We start from the raw sequence: 22,138 nt of genomic DNA, 5'->3' as shown, positions 1-22,138 counted from the left end.
ATCAAGATTGACTTGCTCTGTGGACATCAGAAGCTTTATAAACAGCCCAGTCTGATGGCAGGAGAGAGCGGACAGGGGTGCGTGTTTGCATGTGTGTGGGAGGTATGCGTGCTCGGGTGCAATAAGATCACCGTGAGGGTTTTTGCAGCATGATTAGAATGTGGCTTTGTGATTTGCATCGCTCCTGACCTTTTTGTATGTGTTTTTGTCTCGAAGAGAGCTGGGCAAAGATGCAGGACTACAGGGGGGAGGGTTATGAGGATTAGGATGATAGAACTGCTTTATAGACAAGATCATCTGATGGACTAGCAGCCCCCCAACGCCTGTGATAGATGAGTTACAAGTCCCTTGTCTCATTATGCGGTAACACACACAGCTCCGATGTGGAGTAGTTGACATTTCAAATGGATGGGCCTTTGTGCCGTCGGCTCCCTCAGGAGTAAATGATACATGTGGAAAGAGCAGATATGAGAGGAATGAGAAAGGAAGATAGTGAGTCAGTCACACCTTTTTTAGGAGCAATGAAATCATGTGTGTTAACTGTGTCTCATCCCTCCTCCACAGCAGAGGTATGACTGCCTCATTGTTGTGCTTCCACCACCGAGACCTCAGCTATGTGGCCCCAACAAGAGCAGAAGAAATTAGTTTAAATGCAGCCTCCTATTAGTGAACTAGTATGCACAGAAGCAGACAGTTACAATTTTGTCCAGACTAACTCACAAAAGCTGTTTTTAAACCTAAACTGAGCAACAGTTTTCTTTTTTCTTTTTACAAGAGTCGGCCAGAATCCTCAAATTAAAGTTAGGGGTGTTTGTAAGTGCTCGACTGAAGTGTTTTACCCTGAAGCAATTTAAAACTCAGCTGAGAATCTTTTTTTTTTTACCTTCTCCTTTATAGAGTTTCTCTTTTTGTGACATTTACACCAGAGAGAGAAGAAAGGGGGAGGGCAGACAGGAAAGACAGTGATAAGAGATAAGAAAATGTGTGCTTTGAAGCTCGGAGCCAAAATCTGATTGTGTTTCTGTCTTCTGAAGTTGGCAGGAGCACTGACAGTTAAGTTGCTGTGGTTTGGGCGTGTGGGCAGGTGATGTCTAACAACAGTTTAATGCAGTTTTTTCAAGGCTTTTTTTTTTTTTAGGTTGAGGTTGAAATGGTGGCTTTGTGATCCCTGCAAGTTTGTGACCCGTCATCTCTTCTCTTCTCTCTCGTTATCCATCCATCCCAACTCCAAACCTTCTCCTTCTCTTTCTTTCTGCTTTTTTGGAGCACTTACAGAACTAACAGTAGCTTTGGCAGATCTCATTCGTCATCATCCACAGAGACCTGCACTCCGTGTGTGTTTAAACCCCCCCCAGTCCCTGCTCAGTCCAGTACACGCTAAACCTATATCACTGCTGTTTATATGGGCTCACAGGAGCCACATTAAACCACGTTACATGGATGTGTGAGTTTATAGCTCCTTGTGCATGAACATATGTGTACTCAGTGCATGTGTGCATGCTAAAACCTGCCCAGCAGTTCTAAAGACCGAAGTCTAGTTAATTACAGTCATATTAAAATAAATATTTGATAAGATTTGCAGATGTAATATCTTCCCCCTTTATGACTCTCTCATAGACGGGAATGCTGGATGAACATGGCTAAATAATTCATTGTTTTTTTTAATCATTTAAATACGTGGATGATGCGTCATCCTCCCGTTAGCCCTGAGTCACCCCACGGACCTCCGCATTACTACCGAACTGCAAAATTTGTACATCATGGATTCATTGCCTTTTTTGGCCCATGGTCCCATTTTTAGATCCCACAACTGACCGTTTGCTAAACCCTCCCCTAAGCAGTGATTGTCCAGTAATAGTTTAGTAACTAGCCAGGGCATGACTGTAAATTTTTTTCTTTCTCCACATGCTGAAGTGGAGTGCATTAGGCTGTAGTAAGAGCGATACATAGCGTACATTTTTTTTTAAGCCTTATCAAACCAAAAATACAAGAGTAAAATTATAAAAACTGATTAAACCTTGTGTTTGTCTTCTCTAATGTAAGAAAGTTATTGGTGACAACATTTTAAACCTACTCACAGAGTTAGTTTGGAAAGTTTGACAGGTGTAGCCATGGTAACGAGGGATAACTGGTCTCAGTGAATGAAGAGTCAATTGTGACCCCAGCAGTTAGACTTGTTATGTAAATGGCTGTCCTGTATTTTGTATTCTGCATCAAACAAATAACTAAATACACGAAGTGGAAATTTTCTCAGACCCTGTGTGTCGTCTCAACCCCAAGTTTCAGAAACATGTGGATGCAGCGTGCTTGCACACAGAGGAGCTGCTCTGGATTATGTAATGGTTGGCATTCACTGTCTCATTCCTGTGGTCAGAGACCTCAGAGAGGGACTTCTGACTGTGGACTGACTTTCCTCTCAGCTACTTCTTCTCCTTGTTGTTCCCTCTGTAGCTGACCCTAAAGTTTGACCTTCCTGTGGAGCAAAGGAAGAAGGAATTTTCCCATGGGGATTAATGAAGTATCATAATGTTAAAGTCATTTAAAGTCACTTCTCTCGCTGCTCTGTGAAACAGACTGATGTAAGATCAAGTAGGTACAGTACTGCCGTGGCACTGTTTGAATAGAAACATGCATGTTACTTTGCTTTCTGGGTGGATGTGTGCACATGGAGCCACGTGGAAGCATTTAGACGTGCTGAGTTCAAAGACAGGGCCACAGACAGAGCTGCCTCTGAGCTAGGAAGAAGAATGAGGGAACAAGACAGAGAGATTATTACTCAGTGAGTGGAAGACTGTTGCTGATTGAGAGACAGTTAATGAGAGATTGTTTTTCTGAAGGGGAGCAGGATGGGGGTGCACTCACTGTGAGAGACAGAGACAAAGACGGTCTGCAGCACTGGGAGACAGAGAAAGCCTCATACAGACACACATCCGTCTCCCACAGAAGCCTTTTGCATTACGCCGGCAGCCAGTGAATGAGCAAACACTGTCCGCTCTGCTTGGCTGCACATGGGATTTTTTTTTTTCTTTTTTTTGTAATTGCAGTGAATGAGGTCCCCAGTGAGGAGGCTAGTCAGGCCAACAGTGGAAGAGCTGGGCCCCATTTAGGGTAATCACTGTACCTCTGCTTCCCTGTGCTGCACAAAACCACCACACTAATTGAGCAGTTTTTGTGGATTAGAAGTATTGGTCTGTTACAGCTGCTGTGTAGCTGTCGAGGTGGACTTGTGGTGAAATTTGCTCTGTTGTTTTTACAAGTTTGTCTTGTCATTCCATTCCTACAAGTGGGATATTAATTATTTCCTGCATTTGATAGGAGTTGTGGTGCTTTGATGCTTAACATGTTATAATAATATCTCAGCCTGCTTGTCATCACAACTGCTATTCCAGTTTGGCATGGTCATACCTCAGTATTGTTGTTTTAAACACAATGGAAAATTAACATCATGTGCTCGCTGGTAGGTTTATCATCACTACCAGACTCCCTGGCAGGAAGCCAGAACTCATTTGGATCTCCTGTTGTATTTGAAAAATGAATGTGGCTGAGGTTAAAAAATAGAGGCTGTGCGCTGTATTTCGTGTTGCATGTTGCTGTTGGACTCAGCAGTCAGCTTCAGGCAGCAGTGCTGTTTTTCCTAATCAGATCAATTTTGCTCCAAAATGAGGCTTGACTTTTGATTTTCCCTCTCTTCCTCTACCTGGAAACTATAACCTAATTTGTTAAGAGCGAGGCATTTAGGCAAGAGCTGAGTGCACAGAATGTCACTCAAAAGGTAACTAAAATAAACCTCTTACTTTTCTTTCTCTGGTGTGAGCTTGACAGAGCGATGTGGGTAGAGTTATTAGGTTGTGTGGCTCCTCGTTCCAGCTGTCTCTGCTGCTGTAAATCTTCCCTCGATGATGGAGGAGAATAGTTAGCTTGTGTCAGGGTTTTCCCTCTGCATTGGTGATAAAGTCACCGGTAAAGTAGATTGTGCTTGTGGGGAGGGAGTGGTCGACGTCTCCCCAGGAACACATCACCTATTATAGAATCAAATAAAAGTAATTCAAGCAAATCAGCTCACTATTTTTCATGTCAGAACCTCTTTACAATTTTTTTTTTGTTTTCCTTTCTTAAGGCTGGGCTGTAGTTTGAAGGACTAAGCCCAGCGTCCACACACTTGGCATGTCGCTGTTTGGAGAATGAAATGTTGAACTGGACTTAAGCAGTTCCTCAACATCAGAGTCCATTGTCCTTTGTCTGGGAATCAGGGCTTTAGATTTGAAATGAAATGCACAAGTGGACTTTACCAAGAGTTTAGCAACCAGATTAAACCCCTAAGTGTCAGCTCCAATATCCTAAATGAGATTTCTTCCCCTTTGCTGTTAACCACGGCTCCTTATTAAACCTTTCTAAGGCCACAGAGCTACCTCGCTCAATCTCTGTCACAGATCTGGACCAGGCTCTGTAACCTCGCTCCTTAGTCTTGAGACATTGTTGAGTGAGTGTGTGAGTGAGCAGGCAGCGTTAGGTTTTCTTTCAATAGGTGAAGTGTTTCTTAATCTCTTCCCTCGCTCCCCTCCTCGTCTCCGTTTGGATGTTTTCCAGAAGCCTCAGTGGAATTCAATGGCGTCTCCCCTGCTGTGTCCCTGGGTCTCCAGCCGTTTGGTTCTCTGAGAAACTAGCAAAGGAATGTAGGCTGAAATGTGATGTTTGGGGAGAAAAAGTAGTTTTGATTTTCGCCTCTCTCCACCTTCCTGTTCTTTTTCTCACTTTTTCTCACTTTTATTGTCACTCTTCTTCCATCTTTCTGTCACAATTCATGCTCCTCTCACTGTGAAATTATTTTCTCATCCTTAAATCTCATCATTCTTGCCGTGTTTAAAGATAATTCCATCATAATTCGTTTCTGAGGGGACTGTTACTTTACATCCTCGATTGGGAATTTCCAGTATTGCGTCCCCTGATGAATCATTGTCACCACTCAGCTGGCTTTGGCTGTGATTGATTTATTTGAATCATTTGTCTTGAATGATCAATTTGGTGCATTTCAGCTTATCAGTTCTGTTTGGGAGCATTTCATTTGAAGCCGAATGGCTACAAAATCTCTGTAAGAGATTGATTTACTCATGAAAATTGGTGTTTATGGTAATGTGTGTGCTGGCTGACATGCTTTAATGTCACTGTGATTTTCAGTTTTAATCACACTGACGATATTTGGGCTGTGGTATCATTAACGTATGGTGCCTTACTTGTAAATCATCTGTGTAGCCTCACACAAATGTGTTTACCACAGGCATAGTTTAATTATTCAGTTGTGTTTCCGCACCCTTTTTTTCATTGTAAATCATCTGTTGCAGCAACACGTGCACAGACACACACACACAAACGAAAACGCATGCCAAGCTTCGGCATCTGTGACTTGCTTTTAATGGCTGGTTCTTTGCTGTGGGGTTAAACGGGGTAAAGCTCCTCAAAATGCCTTTAACAAACGTATACACACCATTAACGATGCTGCTGAGCTGTTTGTGGGTGAAGTTAAGAAAATGTGGTTTTAGGGGATTTTACTACTTACAAGTAGTCTTCATCTGCATTGTCAACCATTAGAGGCCCCGGTGTTTTAACCTATGTTTGTTTACATTTTGGCAAATTGGCACCATTAAAGGTATGCCACATTAGCTATGTACCCATGGTTGTTCAGAGGACTATCACTGGGTTAGTTTGGCACTGAACCTAGAAACATGATGATTGTCAGGCGAGTTCTGTAAGGAGCATCTTTGTTTTATGATCTCCAAGCAGATGTGTTTCTATTTATATGCGATGGACACTGGAGATAACAGAGATATTGATAATTGGAGATATTGTTAGAAAGTATAAGTCACTCTGAATCTAAAAATATGTGTATCATGTCTGTGTGTTGAGGTTTGACTCAGCTACAGCAGAGTAGGCGTGTGATTTTTACCGTGATATACTAAAAGACACTTTGGATAAAAGCTTGTACTATTTGGTCGACGGCTTTCGTTTTATCATTCTGCTTCTCGATGGAGCTCCTGAGGCTTTTAGGAAACAAAGAAGCCCTGTTGCGAGATTTACAGACCTCATTACTGCACGAGGCGCAGTACAAACGTACCCACCACCGTCCTACACGAGACACTAATTGCTTTTTTTTTAATGGTACAACATTGTGCATGTATTCCCTTCTGCTGCTCAATTTAATTGTCTGCCTCAAGTGTGCTGTGAGCCATAACCTGCACGCACACACACACACACACACACACTTAGACACACCGTTGTCTTCATAGCAGCCTGTAGGCATTTTCATCATACCACATCAGGGGTGCTGCTAGTTTGATTTCCCACTGTGCATTGCTGGCAGGTAGTTTGCCAACATGCTGTTTATTCAACAGTCCAGTTAGGCATATGTGTGTCTGTCTCTGTGTCTGTCCGTCCCTTCCCTTCTGGCAGCATGGAGGGGCTGGCCGTGACGTCTTGCCAGTAGGTTAAGCCGTTTAACCTAATCTTAACAAAAGAATGCGATTGGTGGACAGTCGAGGAAGGACGAAGCCTCGCCCAGCTGTCCTGCTGTTCAGTGGTATTTTTTTATTTCTCTCTTTTTCCTTGAAGGGAAATTGCACTGTCCAGGCCAGTGGCATTCTTTAGCCCTGTGCCGGGGTGATATTGAGTGTAGTACATTTACAAAAAAAAAAGGTAGAGGTTTAAGTTCACACCGCTGTCCATGATTTGGTTCAAGCAGTGGATGTATTAGAGGGAGTCGTTCTGAAAGGAAGTCACACTTCAAATGTTCATCATTCAAGATGGTGCATTAGCCAACACTAACAAGCTGCAGGGAAGCCTCATTGACATTTTCCTTTCTCTGACATGAGCTGAGCAGTTGCTGGGTTAACTGGTGTACAGTGCACAGTGGGGATGAAGAACAACAGCTGGGGACCTTTGTCATTTGTCTTCTCATTTGAGAAGCGATGCCGTTGCTTTAGGCACCCTGACAATTACTTTAACATGACACAACTAAACCAGATTTTATGGACTACTGTTCTTGTGTCTGTGTGTAGCTGGTGTGGAGATAGGATAAAATGCTGGCATGTCTGTAGTTGTGTTGTACTGCATGTTGCTGTAACTCGATCTGTGTCCTCTCTGTTGATTTTTGGCCCACTGACCTGACGTTCAGCTGCAGGATATAGCATGTTCATGGTATGAAGCCTTCATATTTTCATGATACGTTTGAGCATAAAAAAAAACATATACAGATTTACAGCTCAAATTACTGCTTGGTGCATACACCCACACTCAGACAGGGGTTTAGTTAACATTCAGGTGATTCCCTGCTTCTCTCTCTGAGCTGTGTGTAGCTATCTCTTTCTTTCTTTTTCTCTTTTTGTCTTCATGTATTTCTTTCTTTTATCTCATACTTCTGACGTTTGTTTTAAAGTGTGCAGTTTGCCTGATGGATTTCCTTCATTTCATTTTAGTATTTTTTAGTATTATTTAGTATTTTTATTTTCTACAAAGGTAGATATTTAGGCCTTTGCTGCTAAATTGACAGGCAAAAAAAAACATTCATTAAGGGTACAGTTTGAAAGTAAAATCTCAAAGCAATAACATCACACTCTTCTCCAAACACCCGCAACAAAGAGCTGTGCTGAAAAAAAACCCTGCTGGAATTCATAGCAGGGGACTGAGGGAAGAAACTGAACAGCTTTGAGGTGTTTTTTTTCCTGTCTTTTCCCCCATGGAGAGTTCTTATCATCAGTCTCACCCATCTGGTTTCTATCCTTGTTGACATTAGTCAGAGTGCTGCAGACCAGACCAGGACTAAAGAGCAGTACCTTTCAAACATCCCCTTACTTCACACCAGTTTGCTTCAAGACATTTTCTTTTGTTTCTTGCATGTGTGGAACAATGATTTTATTCTGGGGAAAAAAAATCTCTGTCAGTACAGTAAGATTGAAAACTTGATAAGTCTCGATACTGAATTCCCTTGCTGAGTCTGTAGTTTTTGGAGTTGATGACCTTATTCATAAAATTTTAAATGAGACGCCCGAATCTAAATCATCACAGCCCCAGGTTTGAATACTACAAATGTCATGTCCATTCATGTTTTCTTGGATTTCACAGGTCACTTGCATCAGTGACGCTGAGGGACTCTCTGTAAACCCTCAGCACACCACCACAGATGGTGAGACTATTTAACTTGGCCATGGATTGCAGGGGAAGACAGGATCTGAAGAAAGGGAGAGGGAAGGAAAATATTGGAAGATAAACAAAATAATTAATAGGTAAAATATATCTACTTTTACACAGTAAATGGCAAACTGACATGGATTTTGAGAGAATAGTTACGCTCACAGAGAGACTACTGCCGTGACAATTTTACGAACCACTGACTTTCTTGGGAGAGAGGTTTCTTCCAATAATTTATGCATTTTCATTAACTGTTCATCTCACGTGAAGGGAGCTTTGGCCACAGAGAAACAGTAACAAGAATAAAGAGAAGTGCAGTGAAATATATGTAGGTTTTCTTTGCGATAGGCCTCAAGGGTCAAGAAGAGACTGGATGGTAGAAGAGAGAGAGCATTTATTTTGATATAAAACATTTATTTATTTTTTTTGTGTGTCTGTTTTTACTGGCTGATGGTTTTTCTGGGTAACAGTGAGGGTGGGTTTGGCAGAAAGACAGTCTGATGAGTAACCAGACTTGCTGACAACTTACTGGCAAGTGTCCCTGATAGGCAGAGAGCCTAACTGGAGGCTGGACACTAGACAAGGGACAGAGTGAGTGCAAAGGGAATCCAAAGAGAGAAAGAGACATAGAAACAAGGCCACATCTTCCTGAATTTCTAAGACGAAGCAGGCAAATTTTCAGCACCTGTCTTTGGAGCAGTTTGGTACATTTCATGTCAGTTTGAGCTTTTTCTTCTTTTCGCTGACACAGGCGTCTCCAGCCTTGTTCATTGTCAGTAACAGAAACCAGAAACACTCACTGTGTGGGACCCACCGCCAGTCAACCTGCCAGCTGACCATAATGGATATTTTTATACTTAGTTGTGACACACAACCCCCTAGCATGCATTTTGTCTCAGAGCCACCACTATAATTTGAGTCTTGTTTGCTGCAAAAAAAAGGACATGAGTCATTTTATGAAAGGTAAACAGAGAAAGGAAGCAGTTGCCACAGCTGCAAACGGGCCTTTCTCTTTTATTAGCCTTTTTTTTTGTGACTCTCACTTGCTGGAAAAATAACCAGTAATTCTGCTGCCCTGCACTGTCCCATCAGTAAAAATGTGTTGTGTTTTCCTCATTAGCTTTGTTATAAACGAGAACACTGGATTATAACAGCTGAACTGTTGGAAGGAATCGCTGAAAAGATGCAGAGCAAACTGCAGTTCTGCTTTTTGCTCCCTCTCCCATGTCTGGAGCTATTTTGATGACTTCTTAAGTCTCCACTCGTCCTCTAAGAAGTTCTTTTGGCTTGAATGTTTGGATGATGGTTGCCAGGCTTGAAGCCAGATTCCAGCACAGTTCACTGATGGACAGTCGGTTGTTAAGGCTCAGCGCAAGACCTACTAGCCTTCTAATTATCTTAAAAACAGAAGAGCCATGTTGGTGTAAGGCCCAAAAGGACAGCTGTGTGAAACTGGACACGGCCTTTAAGGATGCGACCTTGGCCTCTTGCAGGTTGCTTTTACTGTCTGGAGCTGAAGCAGGAAAATCTGACTTCAGCTGTATTTTTTTTCAGGCTCTTTATTTTGTGTCTGCATGCGAGCACACGTGCCAGTGAATGTTTCACCGTATGCACGTGCAACAGAGAAAGCACTTAATATGTCTGGATTTGTAAAGCACCACTCCACAGTTAGATAAGACGAAAATCACGCGCCAACATATCTGTCTCTGTGTGTAAGTGAGTGTCTGCAAGTGTGTGTCATTGGCTGACTAAGAAAGGCTCATTGATGGAAGCTGCTGAATGAAGCGATTGTGATTTGAACTGAAAGGAGCCCAGTCTGTGCTGCACGGGGCCGAGTCTGCTCCGTTCAGCTGAAAGATTTCAGCGCACACATGCGCCAGTTATTTTAAGACTGTCAAAATGTAAAACTTGTAGAAGAGATTTCGCTGAGGTGCTATGTCATTAACATCCTCACTTTCCCGACCTCTTCCCCCAGTATGACTGACATCAAGCTATTTTTATTCTCCCTTTTCATTAAAAACAAAAACCTATATATATCGTGTTTGACCTCAGCCGGGTGTCCATTTCCTCTGCCGGAACTGTTGCCAAGATCAGACCATGAGAACAGGCTGGACTGTTCCATTTTAAGGGCCACTTTCATTTAGTAAAGCAGCATCTGCTCCACGTATGCACCACTGTTTACTGAATGTGTTAACACTGGAGTTGCATGAGGGGGGAGTAGAAATCTTGGCTGGGACTATAGGTGCATTAAAAAATGTAGTTGAAAAGTTTACAGCCCGAGCACACGGCACAAACTCTGTCAATCACATACTTTCAGAAATCCAGTCCAAATATAAGGTCACGCAGTCTGATGTGGAATTAAAACCTTTGGAAGATGCATTTGTGCAGTGCAGTGTGTGACAGAGGCATAAAGATGGCTTCACCCTATTAGCCAGGTGAAGCTGAAGCCTCCTAAAGTCTGGAGATCACATTAGAAGACTGCAGTGTTTTGGCCATGGCTGACGGAGGGGATTAAAAACTAAGTGGTCAGACTGGAAGCTGAAGGACCTGATCTCTGATGACAGGGAAGTGTACCTCTTACTGAAAGGCTCTGCTGATCCTCCAGTGTTTAAACTGTATTTTGAGCCGTGTGTGTGTGTGTGTTCTGGCTGGTAAACATCAGTTCTGGGTGTTTTGTTTCACATCATCTCACCTCTCTCGCTCTCATTTCCTTTCTCACCACTGAAACCATGTAATGAAAGTGAAGCACTGCTAATTTAAATTAACCACCCGCCCATAAAATACTATCAGGCTTTAAAAGTTTCATTTTCTGGACTCTCTTTACATACAGTTCTAAAATTTGCTTCTAAAAATGCTTCTTTCGTCTCTCTGTTTACCACACTCATTGGGTTTGTCCAGCTACTGAATGTTGTTTTTAGAGATTTGCTTCGGTGCCTGAAATGAGCTGAATCTGACCGCACCTATCAGGTTTAAGTCGGGTCGGGATCCATCTTTCCTCACTCTCAGTCACTTCTGCTCTCACCATTTCATTAGAGCTTCTCTTCGCACAAGTTCCACACAGTTTGGGTTAAATTTAGATTTTGCCTTTCTCTGCTGACTGCCAGTTTGCTGTTTTTATTTCACAGAAAAAAGAGCGAAGGTTTTTTAATCCTCGCACACAACTGTAAGGAGATACAGTGACAAGTTCGGGAAGCCTTTGTTATTATAACTGGTTTTGATATTTAAAGATCTCCCCATCATTACCTCAGTGACATTCCCCTCTGCATTCCAGTGTCTTACATTACTCGAATGTGATATGGGATATCTCCCTGATGCATGCACACAGGCTTACTCTAGTTATTGGAGAAGGTTTTGCTGATATTGAAGGAAATTGCTTTTGCCTGAAACATACTTGGTATTCTCCTCCTTTGCTGTTCAAAAATGTGGTTGACATATAACACTGTTGACAAGAAGACAGGGAAATGGGTGATATGGACTAGAAATAAACAGAAGTGTGCGTTTCTAGTTCTCTTTTCTCCCTGGATTTCACTTCACTTGTTCTGCAAGAGTTACTTTGAAAATGAAAGTCTGAGTTTGTCACAAGTTTGCCTGATTATTTTGTTAAATTCTCAGTTTAAGAAAACGGAACAGATCTTTCTTATTCTGTCCTAATTTTCCTCTTTTCTGTAAAGTCTAAATTTCTGCCAGCATACTTCACGTACTTCACATCTCGCTCTCCTCTCTGTCTCAGCGTGTGCTGTGTGTTTTTTGGGTCGCACTATAAAGCCCCTGTGTCTCCTCCTCTTGCCCAACTTTCTTTCACACGGCGGAAAACTGGACTCCGTGTTGTAGAAGTTGGACATTTTTTATGGGAGTTTCCAAGTTTTTGTTAATGAACCACATTAAACGATTGATTTCTTGGTTTCTTCTCTCTCTCTCTTTTCCCATCTTTTGAGCCGGGCTGTTTACAGGATTCTGTTCCAACCTGTTCTCCCACTTCCTCTTCTCCTCTCCTCTCTTAACTGCCCTTAAACCAAGATTACCCAATAACTGGATTTCATCCAAATTCTAAACATCCTTGAACTTTGTTCACGGCAGCGGCATCTGTCAGTCAAGCTCCCAGTCTCCCTGTCTTAACAAACATATACACAGGAAGTTCCTCAGGTTGTCATTCACGCCATGGTCAGTTATCAGTGCTGTTTCCAGAGGCCTGTGTAGCGTGAGTGTGTGTATAAGTGTGTGTGTGTGTGTGTGGGCGAGTGAGTACAGTATGTGGGTGTGTCCCTACAGACAGTTTGACCGCACAGAAACAGATGGACACACACACACTCACACACGCATACGGTAGCCAGATGGTGACAGACTTGGCTCACACCCTGGCCTTTACTGCTCTGATTCCTCTGCTCTTCATTTTTCTTCTCAGCACTCTCTCCACTCTGTGCCGCCTATTGTGTAGTTCTATCCTCCGTCCTGCTTGGATCCTGCACTAACAGGCACTTTGCCAGTTTTAACCAGTGGAATTAAGCTCATGGCTGCTGGACAATGGACTATAACTATACTTGGATAAGACTGAATCTGACTGCTCAAATTCCTCAGTGTCACCTGCAGTGGAGTCACAATAAAAGGCTTCATAGGAAACTCTGCAACAAAACAGAATTCTTAAGTCCACAGTGGAAATAAGTTATATTTTATACATAATGTGTGCATACGTATGTGATTTATAGTTTGTTTTGTTTTGTTTTATTTTATTTCATTTGGTACTTTTTGCTCAGGTTCATGTTCAGGACACAATAAAACCAAACTATAGTCACAATATTTCATAATACGATGCACAGAGGCACATGAACACGCACCAACACCTATCTGTCCTGATCATACAGTCTTACGTTTTGTCTGCAAGTGAAGTGTGAATTTTTTTCATGATTACAGCGCAGCTCTCAATCTCAGCTCTGCTGATAAAGTCTTTATCTGTTTTTGCCGGTATGTGCGTGTCAAAGGTTGGAATGCATGTTTTCATAACCACATATTAACCCGACTAGAGCCTCATCAGACTCACTGAATGTATAATAAAAAGCTCTGCACACTGACAGGGTGGTACCGTTTAGCTTGAACCGCCTTGGGGAAAATTGTTCTGTGCTAATTCTGGGTTTGCTGCCATGTCTGCGCCGGGCTTGGCTCCACTCTTGGTCCCTGTGCTCGCTGATGGAATCAAAGAAATCCCAGATTCTGGAGAGGAGATTGCTTGATGCTGCTGAATGAATCCAGAGAAAACAATGGTATCCGTGCAAACGCAGCAGCATTGGATATAGCTACGTTATTAACCAGAGCACAGCTGACACTAGTGTATTGAGGTGCACACACACTTTTCCTGGGGCATGGTGGTTGTCTCTGAACACTTCCAGCTGAGCCTGGGCCTCCAGCGATTCATTAGACCCAAACCTGAAGCCTAGACCTCACATCAGGGTCAAAGGTCAGCAGCTTGTTAAATGAAGGGAGGCTTGTTAGAGAAAGCAGCATCAGGATTTCCCCACTCTCTTGACTCTGACAGTTTCTTTTTGAAAGCAGTTTTTAAGGAAAGGCAGGTGACAAACATGGAAACTAGGTTAAATCACTTCTTTATTTTAATCTAATCAGTGTTTTTACACGTGTCTTCTTCTCTTCCAGCAACGTTCCCCTGGCAAAGTGCTGTTTGACCTGGTTTGTGCCCATCTCAACCTGACAGAGGGAGACTACTTTGGACTGGAGTACCAGGACCAGCGGAAGATGACGGTAAGACATACACACTGAAAGACTCAGTGGTATTTATTACCATAGACGATGTGCAAACCATATAATATATTTTTGCTCTCAAAGTCTACAAAAGACCCTTTTTTCTTCCAAACTGTTTTTGTGATCTTATTTACAAAAGTCAAATAACAAATAGTAAATACTCCACTGCCTTTGCTTGTAATTACAACCTAAAGGGAAACATTTAACAGAATATTTACTTGTTTGTTGTCTGGTTTAAAACCACATTCCCTTTCCCACAAGTTAACTTTAGCTTAAATCACGAGTGCACTCAAAGATTGTGATTAGTCACATGTACGGGAAGTGCTTCATGTACCACATAGAGACTGCAAAAAATTATTTTCTCCTGTCTTCAATTCATCTACATCTATGTGGATTTAAGGCATCACAGCTTTCACCTGGACTCAGTTTTTCTACCTGTTTCATGAAGGAGCAGCTGGTTGTAATAATAATCTCCACACTGGGTTTAAATGCCTTGGGGGGTTGTGTGTGTAGTTTGCAGACACTATTGTCTCTACTGCCGTTCAGGCTGCCGGTAGAGTCTCCATCAGTGTGTGAAGAAGCGAGTAATAAAGGAAAACATAGCTGGAGAACAGCAGTCAAGTCTGTAGCTCACAGATGGACGGACTCGTTCATCAGTATGCACATACAAATGCAGACACTCGCTGTACATTTCGGTGCCTCGGGCATAGGAACAGTTTTGAAGCGGAGCAGGGAACAAATGATGTAATGCAGAAGAAATAATGACACCATTGTCCAAACACGCAAATACATGAAGCTACACAACAAGTAGATACTGATGAGTATTTGAGTGTTTCCTGTCTTGTTTGTGTTTGTTGGCTACCAACTTTTTACAGTAGGGCCACTGCAGTGTAGTGAGAAGATCCTCAGCAGTCAGCCTTTAATACACCGCAGTGGTCGTAAAGCTTGTCTCTGTCCTCCACAGGTGTGGCTGGATCTGCTGAAGCCGACGCTGAAACAGATCAGACGTAAGTAACTCACAGATTCTGTCTCGTCTTTCAACTTTCGAAATGACCAAGAGCATAAACCTGCCATTCAAAATAAGTCACACCACTCATTTTCAAAACAGATAAAAAAGTCTTGAATTTGAAGGTCTGTGCAGTCAAGCCTTGGAAATTACAGTCATTTAGTAAATGTCACATACAGGTGGACTCAAATCTTTGTAAATCAGACACTAGACATGATTATATGAGAATATATAACACGACAGCGGTGGTAAAAAGATTTTTGCCTCTTTCCTGCATCTTTACTTCTCTCTTAACCGTATCCCGTCATTTCCATCCTTCAGGGCCTAAAAACACCATCCTTCGTTTTGTGGTGAAGTTCTTCCCTCCTGACCACACACAGCTCATGGAGGAGCTGAGTCGGTAGGTCTTCTCGACACAGAAGCCACACCTTTCTGAAGAAGAACTTCTTTAATTAAAGACTTGTTGTTATGCTATTGGTTTTCTGTCTGGCCGGACGGTTTTTTAGTCCTTGAGGAGGATTTTTTAAAAGACATTTATGTTTTACAGCTCTATCTGAACATAAGGCAGAGGCCTCCTTACAACCATTTCTAACACATTTATATCCACATGCCACAACATCTAACTTTTTTCTGCCTTTTCCGGACCCATACAAAAAATTTTAGTCTGTCATCTGGGAACCAGGCTCATGAAAACATTTGTTGTTTCAAACCAGTTGTGAGGAGATGAATGCTCTGACCACTTTTGGGAAACAAGTGGTTTTACTGAAAAAAGACTAAAGTTTGTTTCTCTCTTAGAGACGTATTTTAATCTTCAAGTCATCTCAGAAAGTCAGCTTCTTCTGAAGAAGTATATTTTTGCAAAGATTATATTACAAAGGACAAATGTTCACATTCCCACCTATTGCCTCAGTTCTTTTCACCTCCTTGTTTAGAAAGTGTGAATTATCAGCGACCATCTTGTCTGCCTCTTTGTTTTGTTTAGTCTGACTTTGCTCATCAGTGTCGACTGCGCTGTTTAACACAAACAGTGCTGTCTAAGCTAAATCAGGAGTTCTACAGTGGAACTCCGTTCTCCATCACATAACCAAAACATAAATAGGAGAATGATTTGACCTGCCACATTTTCCCATGGCGCTGCCGTTCCCTCGAGCTCAGACTTGGAGACAAGAGCAAAGCAGGAAGTTCTCACTGTGCCTCTCATCTGTGAGGGGATCTCTTGCGAAGGAAGATTTCTGTAGATTTTTGATTTTCTGTGTTAGAGCTATATCCAAAGAGAAGTCCGCAGATTTAGCATTTCACCCCAAAAACACTGAAATCTCAAAAACAGAAAATCATCACCAGTTCAGAATTCCGTAAATATTTTCCATTGACGTTGTTCGGCCTCTCAGCTGCCTGTTTATTCCACTGATCTCACAGTGTCTTGCAGTGTGCCAGCTGAGTCCAGCGTTAAACAGGAAGTGGGCACACAGCCTTTTCCCCCCCTTTGTTTGGCTTTCACAGTGTTTCAGTGTTGTCAGTGTTTCCTTTGATGGATAATGTGGGTACATACAGACCAAAAATGTAGATGGACAGACAGAGGAGAGATTTGTTTGAAGATATATCAGGCTGTCATTAGGCTTTTATTAAAATGGGACACTGGCCAGTCGCTGTCGCTGCAGTATGATGGAGGTTAGGTTTAATCCAGTTAAACAGAGATTAGAAAGATGAATCATTTTATTTTGCTGCTGTGTTATTCACCTTTCTCATGTTGATAATATTTATGAAGCACAGTGAGGTTGCATTCTCCATTACAGTATATGAGCTGGAATTTCACACTAACTTCGCGTGGCGTTCTTAAATAGTAAAATTGCCGTTCTTTCCCTCGAGGCTAAAATAGAACAATACCGAAACTCGCCAAAGCCTCATTAACTTTATTAGCGAGGTAATCGTGCAGTTATAAAAAGGTTGAATTAAAAAGCTGCTGCGGACCATTAATCATACACACACACACGTGGATGCCATCTGAATGTGTACCTCAGGCAGCCAGTCCACTGTTGTCTTTACACAGTCAGCAGAGAGTTGGTGAATCAGACGAGCCCAGGGTTTAAAAGCACTCACATTCTTTCACTCTTTCCTTCATCGTTACCCGAAAATGAACATCAAAAAAAATACACTGAAAAATAATGCAATACAAATTATTAGCAGACTTTATGGAGCATGTGTGCTCTGAATCAGTGTGTTATTCTCTTTGAACTGATAGCCGAGTTTGATCAGCTGCTTTAATGCTGTCTCCACACTAACACACGCTCTGCGCTCTACGTTACGGTGCTGTCTCGGCTGTTTCTCGATTAAAATGCAGCGTCATGACCTGGCAACATGTGTGCCTCTGCTTATGAGGTCCAGATCACCTTATAAGTAGCAGACTGTATAATGATTAACAGGAAAGGGCATTTTCTCAATTAGGGCTCAGTTTGAAGTCAGTAGATGCAATGTATCAGCCGTGTGTTTGTGTGTATAAATGCCAAGAGTTTGATGGTAATGGAATTGCTTTCAGCATTATAAGCTGCTGAGTTTATAGAGTGTGCATTAACCTAATGACCCCTTTTTTACCTCCTCGCTTTCCTCCTCGTCTCCTTCTCACACTCTCCTCCCTGTAGGTATCTGTTTGCCCTGCAGATAAAACGTGACCTTGCCTGTGGTCGTCTCATCTGTAATGACACCAGCGCTGCTCTCATGGTCTCCCACATAATTCAGTGTAAGTGCAACACATACAGGCACATGTGTACCAGTGCTGTGCGGCAGGAGTTGCAAACTAAATGAGAAATGTAGTCCCTTACTGGGACAGAATCTAATGAAAAAGTCCCTCTCACGCATGCGTTACATAAATGTGATATGATATCCAGTCAGACATAATAAAAGAGGCAGCAGATCATCAATTAAGGCTTCAAAACGTTTGAAATCAATCACTGATGCAGCTTGTAAGAGAACAGAAAAACTTGCTTCCTCCTTCCTGTCACTGCTTTTTAACTCGCCACTTCCTTTTGAGCACCAGGTGCCAAATATCACGTGGGGGTTGTGGCTCTTTCTGTAAATGTCCCGCCATGTCTGGATGAATCCATAATGGACACCTAGGCCTGAATAGCAAAAAGCCGTCACTTTAACAGCAGTGCTATGTTTTCCATGTTGAAAATGGGCTGTCTAAAAGCCTAAATGCTTCACTTCATGACTGAGCATAAATCAGCAAATACAGAAATATCATGACAGAAATTTCTTTTTGGGAAATTCTTATCATGGCGGCTCTTATCATGGCCCAGAATGCACTGAATAAATGATAATTTCAATACAAAGCTGCCTCTCTCAGTGTTTTACAGTTACAGTAATGCTAATGGGAAGAGGCTCTCACAGTTGGGATCTTTTGTTGGGAGGCGTCTCTCTCCAGCAGAGCAGATTCTTGCCCGCATTAGATCACGAGATCCCAGTTCGACGTGTTGCCCTCCTGTCGCTCGGTCTTTATTCCACAGTCCTTGTCACTTCCATAAATCCATCCATATTCCCTTAACATGTAAAACCAATAATGTTATTGGTGATACACACCTGCTCGTCAAGCTCTGTGCGTTCATCTACCTGACAGTTGTTATTCAGCACCATATGTGGAGGATATAGAATTTATGCACTCCATTCAGTCTCGAAGACAGCGGCGGGTTAAGGCACAGCATGCTGGAGGATGTCGCTCGGTTGCCGTGGTAACTGTCAGTGCTGTGTGTGTGTGTGTGTGTGTGTGTGTATATATGCGCACCTGCAGGTGGTACAGTATGGGGGTTATTATTGCTGGTATTGAACAGATGGAGACACACGCATCAGTACACTTCATCTTATCTACAGTAGAATAGATGGACACAGAGTATATTTAAGATTAAAACAATACACAATCCCTCTTCATTTTCACTTCAAATAAAATTGAAAAAAACCCCTGAATTCTCACCCTCCCTCTCCCTCCCTTCTGTCCCTCCATCAGCGGAGATAGGAGACTTTGATGAGACCCAGAGCTGGCAGCATCTCCTCCACAACAAGTACCTGCCAGACCAGGACGCCATCCGAGACAAGATCACCGACTGCCACCGCAAGCATGTGTGAGTTATTGCACACAGTTTTGACTGTGTTTTCAGTACATTGTTAAATAATAATATTGTTTCAAGTAATGTAGAATAAAATATTTAGTGCATGTAGTAATTATTTCTAAGAGCCCAAGGAAACATCTTTAGATCACTGGTTTTGTCTCACCAGTTCTCTAAAATCCAAAGTTATTAATTTTACAGTGATATAAAGGAGAAAAAACAGCAAATCTTCACATTTTAGAAGCTGCGATTAGCAAATGTTTGGTGTTTCATCACTGTTTTAATTATAGAAACAACTGTGGATGAATGTTTTGTTGATCCTATCTGATTATTTGACTCACTGTTTCAGCTCTAATGTTAATATACCATTATACTTTCTGCAGAATTGCTCAGTGCACTGATTGTACACGTATCTTAACTTATGTAAGGAAATGTGTTCAGTAATGATAAACATGTACTGCTCTGATTTTCACCTTAGCATTAATATGAATAAGGAAACAACAGTTGAGGTCATTCTAACAGTCACAGCAGCGGCACTGTTTCCTTGGAAATAGCTGGGTAATCCCTGCTTGGAAAACAATACTGAGCTGAGCTTAAGTCTGACTGAGGATCAGTTTCTTGGTGGCATTAAGATTTAAGGTGTCACAAGACATTATGTTTAACCAAAGCACACACACACACACACACAGCACATGGAGTTCCACAGTACTGTGGTTCTGACCCACAGAGATATTTATCTGTTTATTCAAAGTGCACTCGCAATCACACTCACAGACACACACGCACACACACCCATTACACAATTACACCCAACCCACACGTCTCTCTCCTGCAGAGATGTTTATCTCTTAAACCACAACTGCTCACACACACCCACACTCATGTCCACATACACACTTTTAATCTCTCCCCTGCAGAGGTGGCTATCTGCAAACGTACAACTTGGCTCTCCCTCTGTGCCCCTGGAACCTCACACACATGCATGCGTGCATGCACACACACACACGCGCGCCTCTCTTCAGTGTTTACAAATCAGTGTCAAATCCATTTTCTTGTTTTCTGGAAGTGTAAATTCCCCTGAATCCCTTCCTCAACCACAGATAAGAGCTGAAAACCAAACCTCCTACTTGCTGATAATTTGCCATGTCACACTCTGCACCTCACACCCTTTCTCTGTGGGCTCCTGCTCTCCGGCTCCCTTCCCTTCTCTTCTCCAGTCCCTCAACCTCCCTCCCTCGCCGACGCAGGAAGGAAGTGGCTAATTCACCAGCTTATACAGGAAACAGGAAGCTATTTTCAGATTTTGTGAGGAAACAAACTTCTTCTGTGGCAGATTTCTTTCCGCCCACAGCGTGCACCGCCATCTGATCTTGTGGTGTATTTTAAGACTGTTTGTTGTTTCTACATTCACAATCCATCTGGATTAGAAACTTGGAATGGGTCATGCCGAGCATCTCCTGCATACAGTCCAAACGCTCATAACCACTTGGTGAAGGATATTGATTTGCCCTAAATGCTGACAAATCACTCAGGAAAGTGTGCTAAACATCCCAGTGGTTGTTGCCATGGTAACAGTCCATTCTGCCCACCTATAGCTGCTCTGAGAGTTAAACGTATGGAGACACCTAACCTACAAGCTAACAGAAGAGAAAAAGGAGAAACTAAGATGAATGTTTTATTGCTTCAGCTTGAGAAAGAGTTGGATGAGCTGCTGATTGATGAATATGTTGATCGATGGCTAATTTCTGGACTGATCGATCACTCTCCTCCATAGCGGGCAGACCCCTGCAGAGTCAGACTACCAGCTGCTGGAAATCGCTCGGCGGTTGGAGATGTATGGTGTTCGTCTGCACCCAGCCAAGGACAGAGAGGGGACTAAGCTCAGCCTGGCCGTGTCACACACCGGGGTGCTGGTTTTCCAGGTAAAGCCTTTTTTAACTGGGCCTGTACATGTCAAACGTACGGTAAAGTCTTACCATAAATACAGAAATAGGGATGAAATGATAGGAGAAAAAAGACAAGACAAAAAACTGATATAATCTGTAAATTCCTGAAATGCAATTTCAGGTTCTGCTCAGGTCGTAGTGTGGGTGTTTCTTCCACATAAACTAAGACAAGGTCAGAGTCAGCTACTTAATTGTGTGTTCAAGCAGAAATATCCTCACTGCAGCTCATCTTCAGTCAGCATTTCATGGTTTAGTGAAGGCCACGCCTTGTTTCAAACACTCTCTGATACCTTTCTGCATTATGTTTGGAGTCAGAGAGAAGATGCACGCTCTTTTGACCAGACTGACCCCAATTATGTTCAGTCTGCGCTATTTCTGATTTTTCTCACAAGTTTTCAAAGAGTGCTGGGATGTTGAAAGTTTAGCTGATGTGTCAGCTTGGTTAATTGGTCCATGAGGTTTTGTGGTGAGCCTCCACCCAGCTCAGCAGGGACGAAGAATGCACTGAATGGTAGCTTGTGCTTGTGCCTAATGTGTTATTTATCCAAAATGGGAAAATATGTTTGGGGAACTAGGAAGTACACCCACATTATGTGTCTTGGATTTCTAAGAATCAAATAAAACACATTTTTTGGGCATGGAGAATATATTATTGTATCAGCTTCTCATGATACCATCTCCTTTATTTAGGGGTACACAAAGATCAATGCTTTCAACTGGTCCAAGATTCGCAAACTCAGCTTCAAACGCAAACGGTTCCTAATCAAGCTGAGAGCAGATCCCACAGTAAGTATATGACACATTTTTTTGCCTTTTTCTTCTCTTATTTTTCTCTGTACTTTCCTTCCCTCTTCCTTCTTTTCTTCCTTCCGTCCATACTCATATACTGATATCTGCCTGTGCGTCTTCCAGCAGAATGCCCACCACGACACGCTGGAGTTTGCCATGGCCAGCAGGGACTGCTGCAAGGTCTTCTGGAAGATCTGCGTAGAGTATCACGCCTTCTTCAGGCTCTTTGAGGAGCCCAAGCCCAAACCCAAGCCCATCCTCTTCACCAGAGGATCCTCGTTCCGGTTCAGGTTAGGAGAAGATAAAAAGGGAAGAGAGGAAACTACTACACATTTGCATTTATCTTTGTTTTTCATCACCTGCTTCTCTCTCTTCTT

At 42.4% G+C, this 22,138-nt stretch overlaps 1 protein-coding gene across 3 annotated transcripts in view; it reads left to right on the top strand.

Annotated features, from left to right (window-relative positions):
* Window positions 1–22,138, top strand: part of farp1 (FERM, RhoGEF (ARHGEF) and pleckstrin domain protein 1 (chondrocyte-derived)) — a 47,440-nt gene that overhangs the window by 9,151 nt on the left and 16,151 nt on the right. For all 3 annotated transcript variants that reach the window (XM_041032043.1, XM_041032042.1, XM_041032041.1), the window contains exons 3-10: window positions 13,822–13,926; window positions 14,891–14,933; window positions 15,254–15,332; window positions 17,569–17,666; window positions 18,927–19,041; window positions 20,801–20,948; window positions 21,663–21,758; window positions 21,885–22,051. In XM_041032043.1, the coding sequence (XP_040887977.1) occupies window positions 13,822–13,926; window positions 14,891–14,933; window positions 15,254–15,332; window positions 17,569–17,666; window positions 18,927–19,041; window positions 20,801–20,948; window positions 21,663–21,758; window positions 21,885–22,051 (851 nt within the window). The remainder of the gene's footprint in view (window positions 1–13,821; window positions 13,927–14,890; window positions 14,934–15,253; window positions 15,333–17,568; window positions 17,667–18,926; window positions 19,042–20,800; window positions 20,949–21,662; window positions 21,759–21,884; window positions 22,052–22,138) is intronic.

The sequence above is a fragment of the Toxotes jaculatrix genome, chromosome 24, assembly GCF_017976425.1.
Source record: "Toxotes jaculatrix isolate fToxJac2 chromosome 24, fToxJac2.pri, whole genome shotgun sequence".
Lineage (NCBI taxonomy): Eukaryota > Metazoa > Chordata > Actinopteri > Toxotidae > Toxotes > Toxotes jaculatrix.
This window is presented reverse-complemented; position numbering and strand designations above follow the sequence as displayed.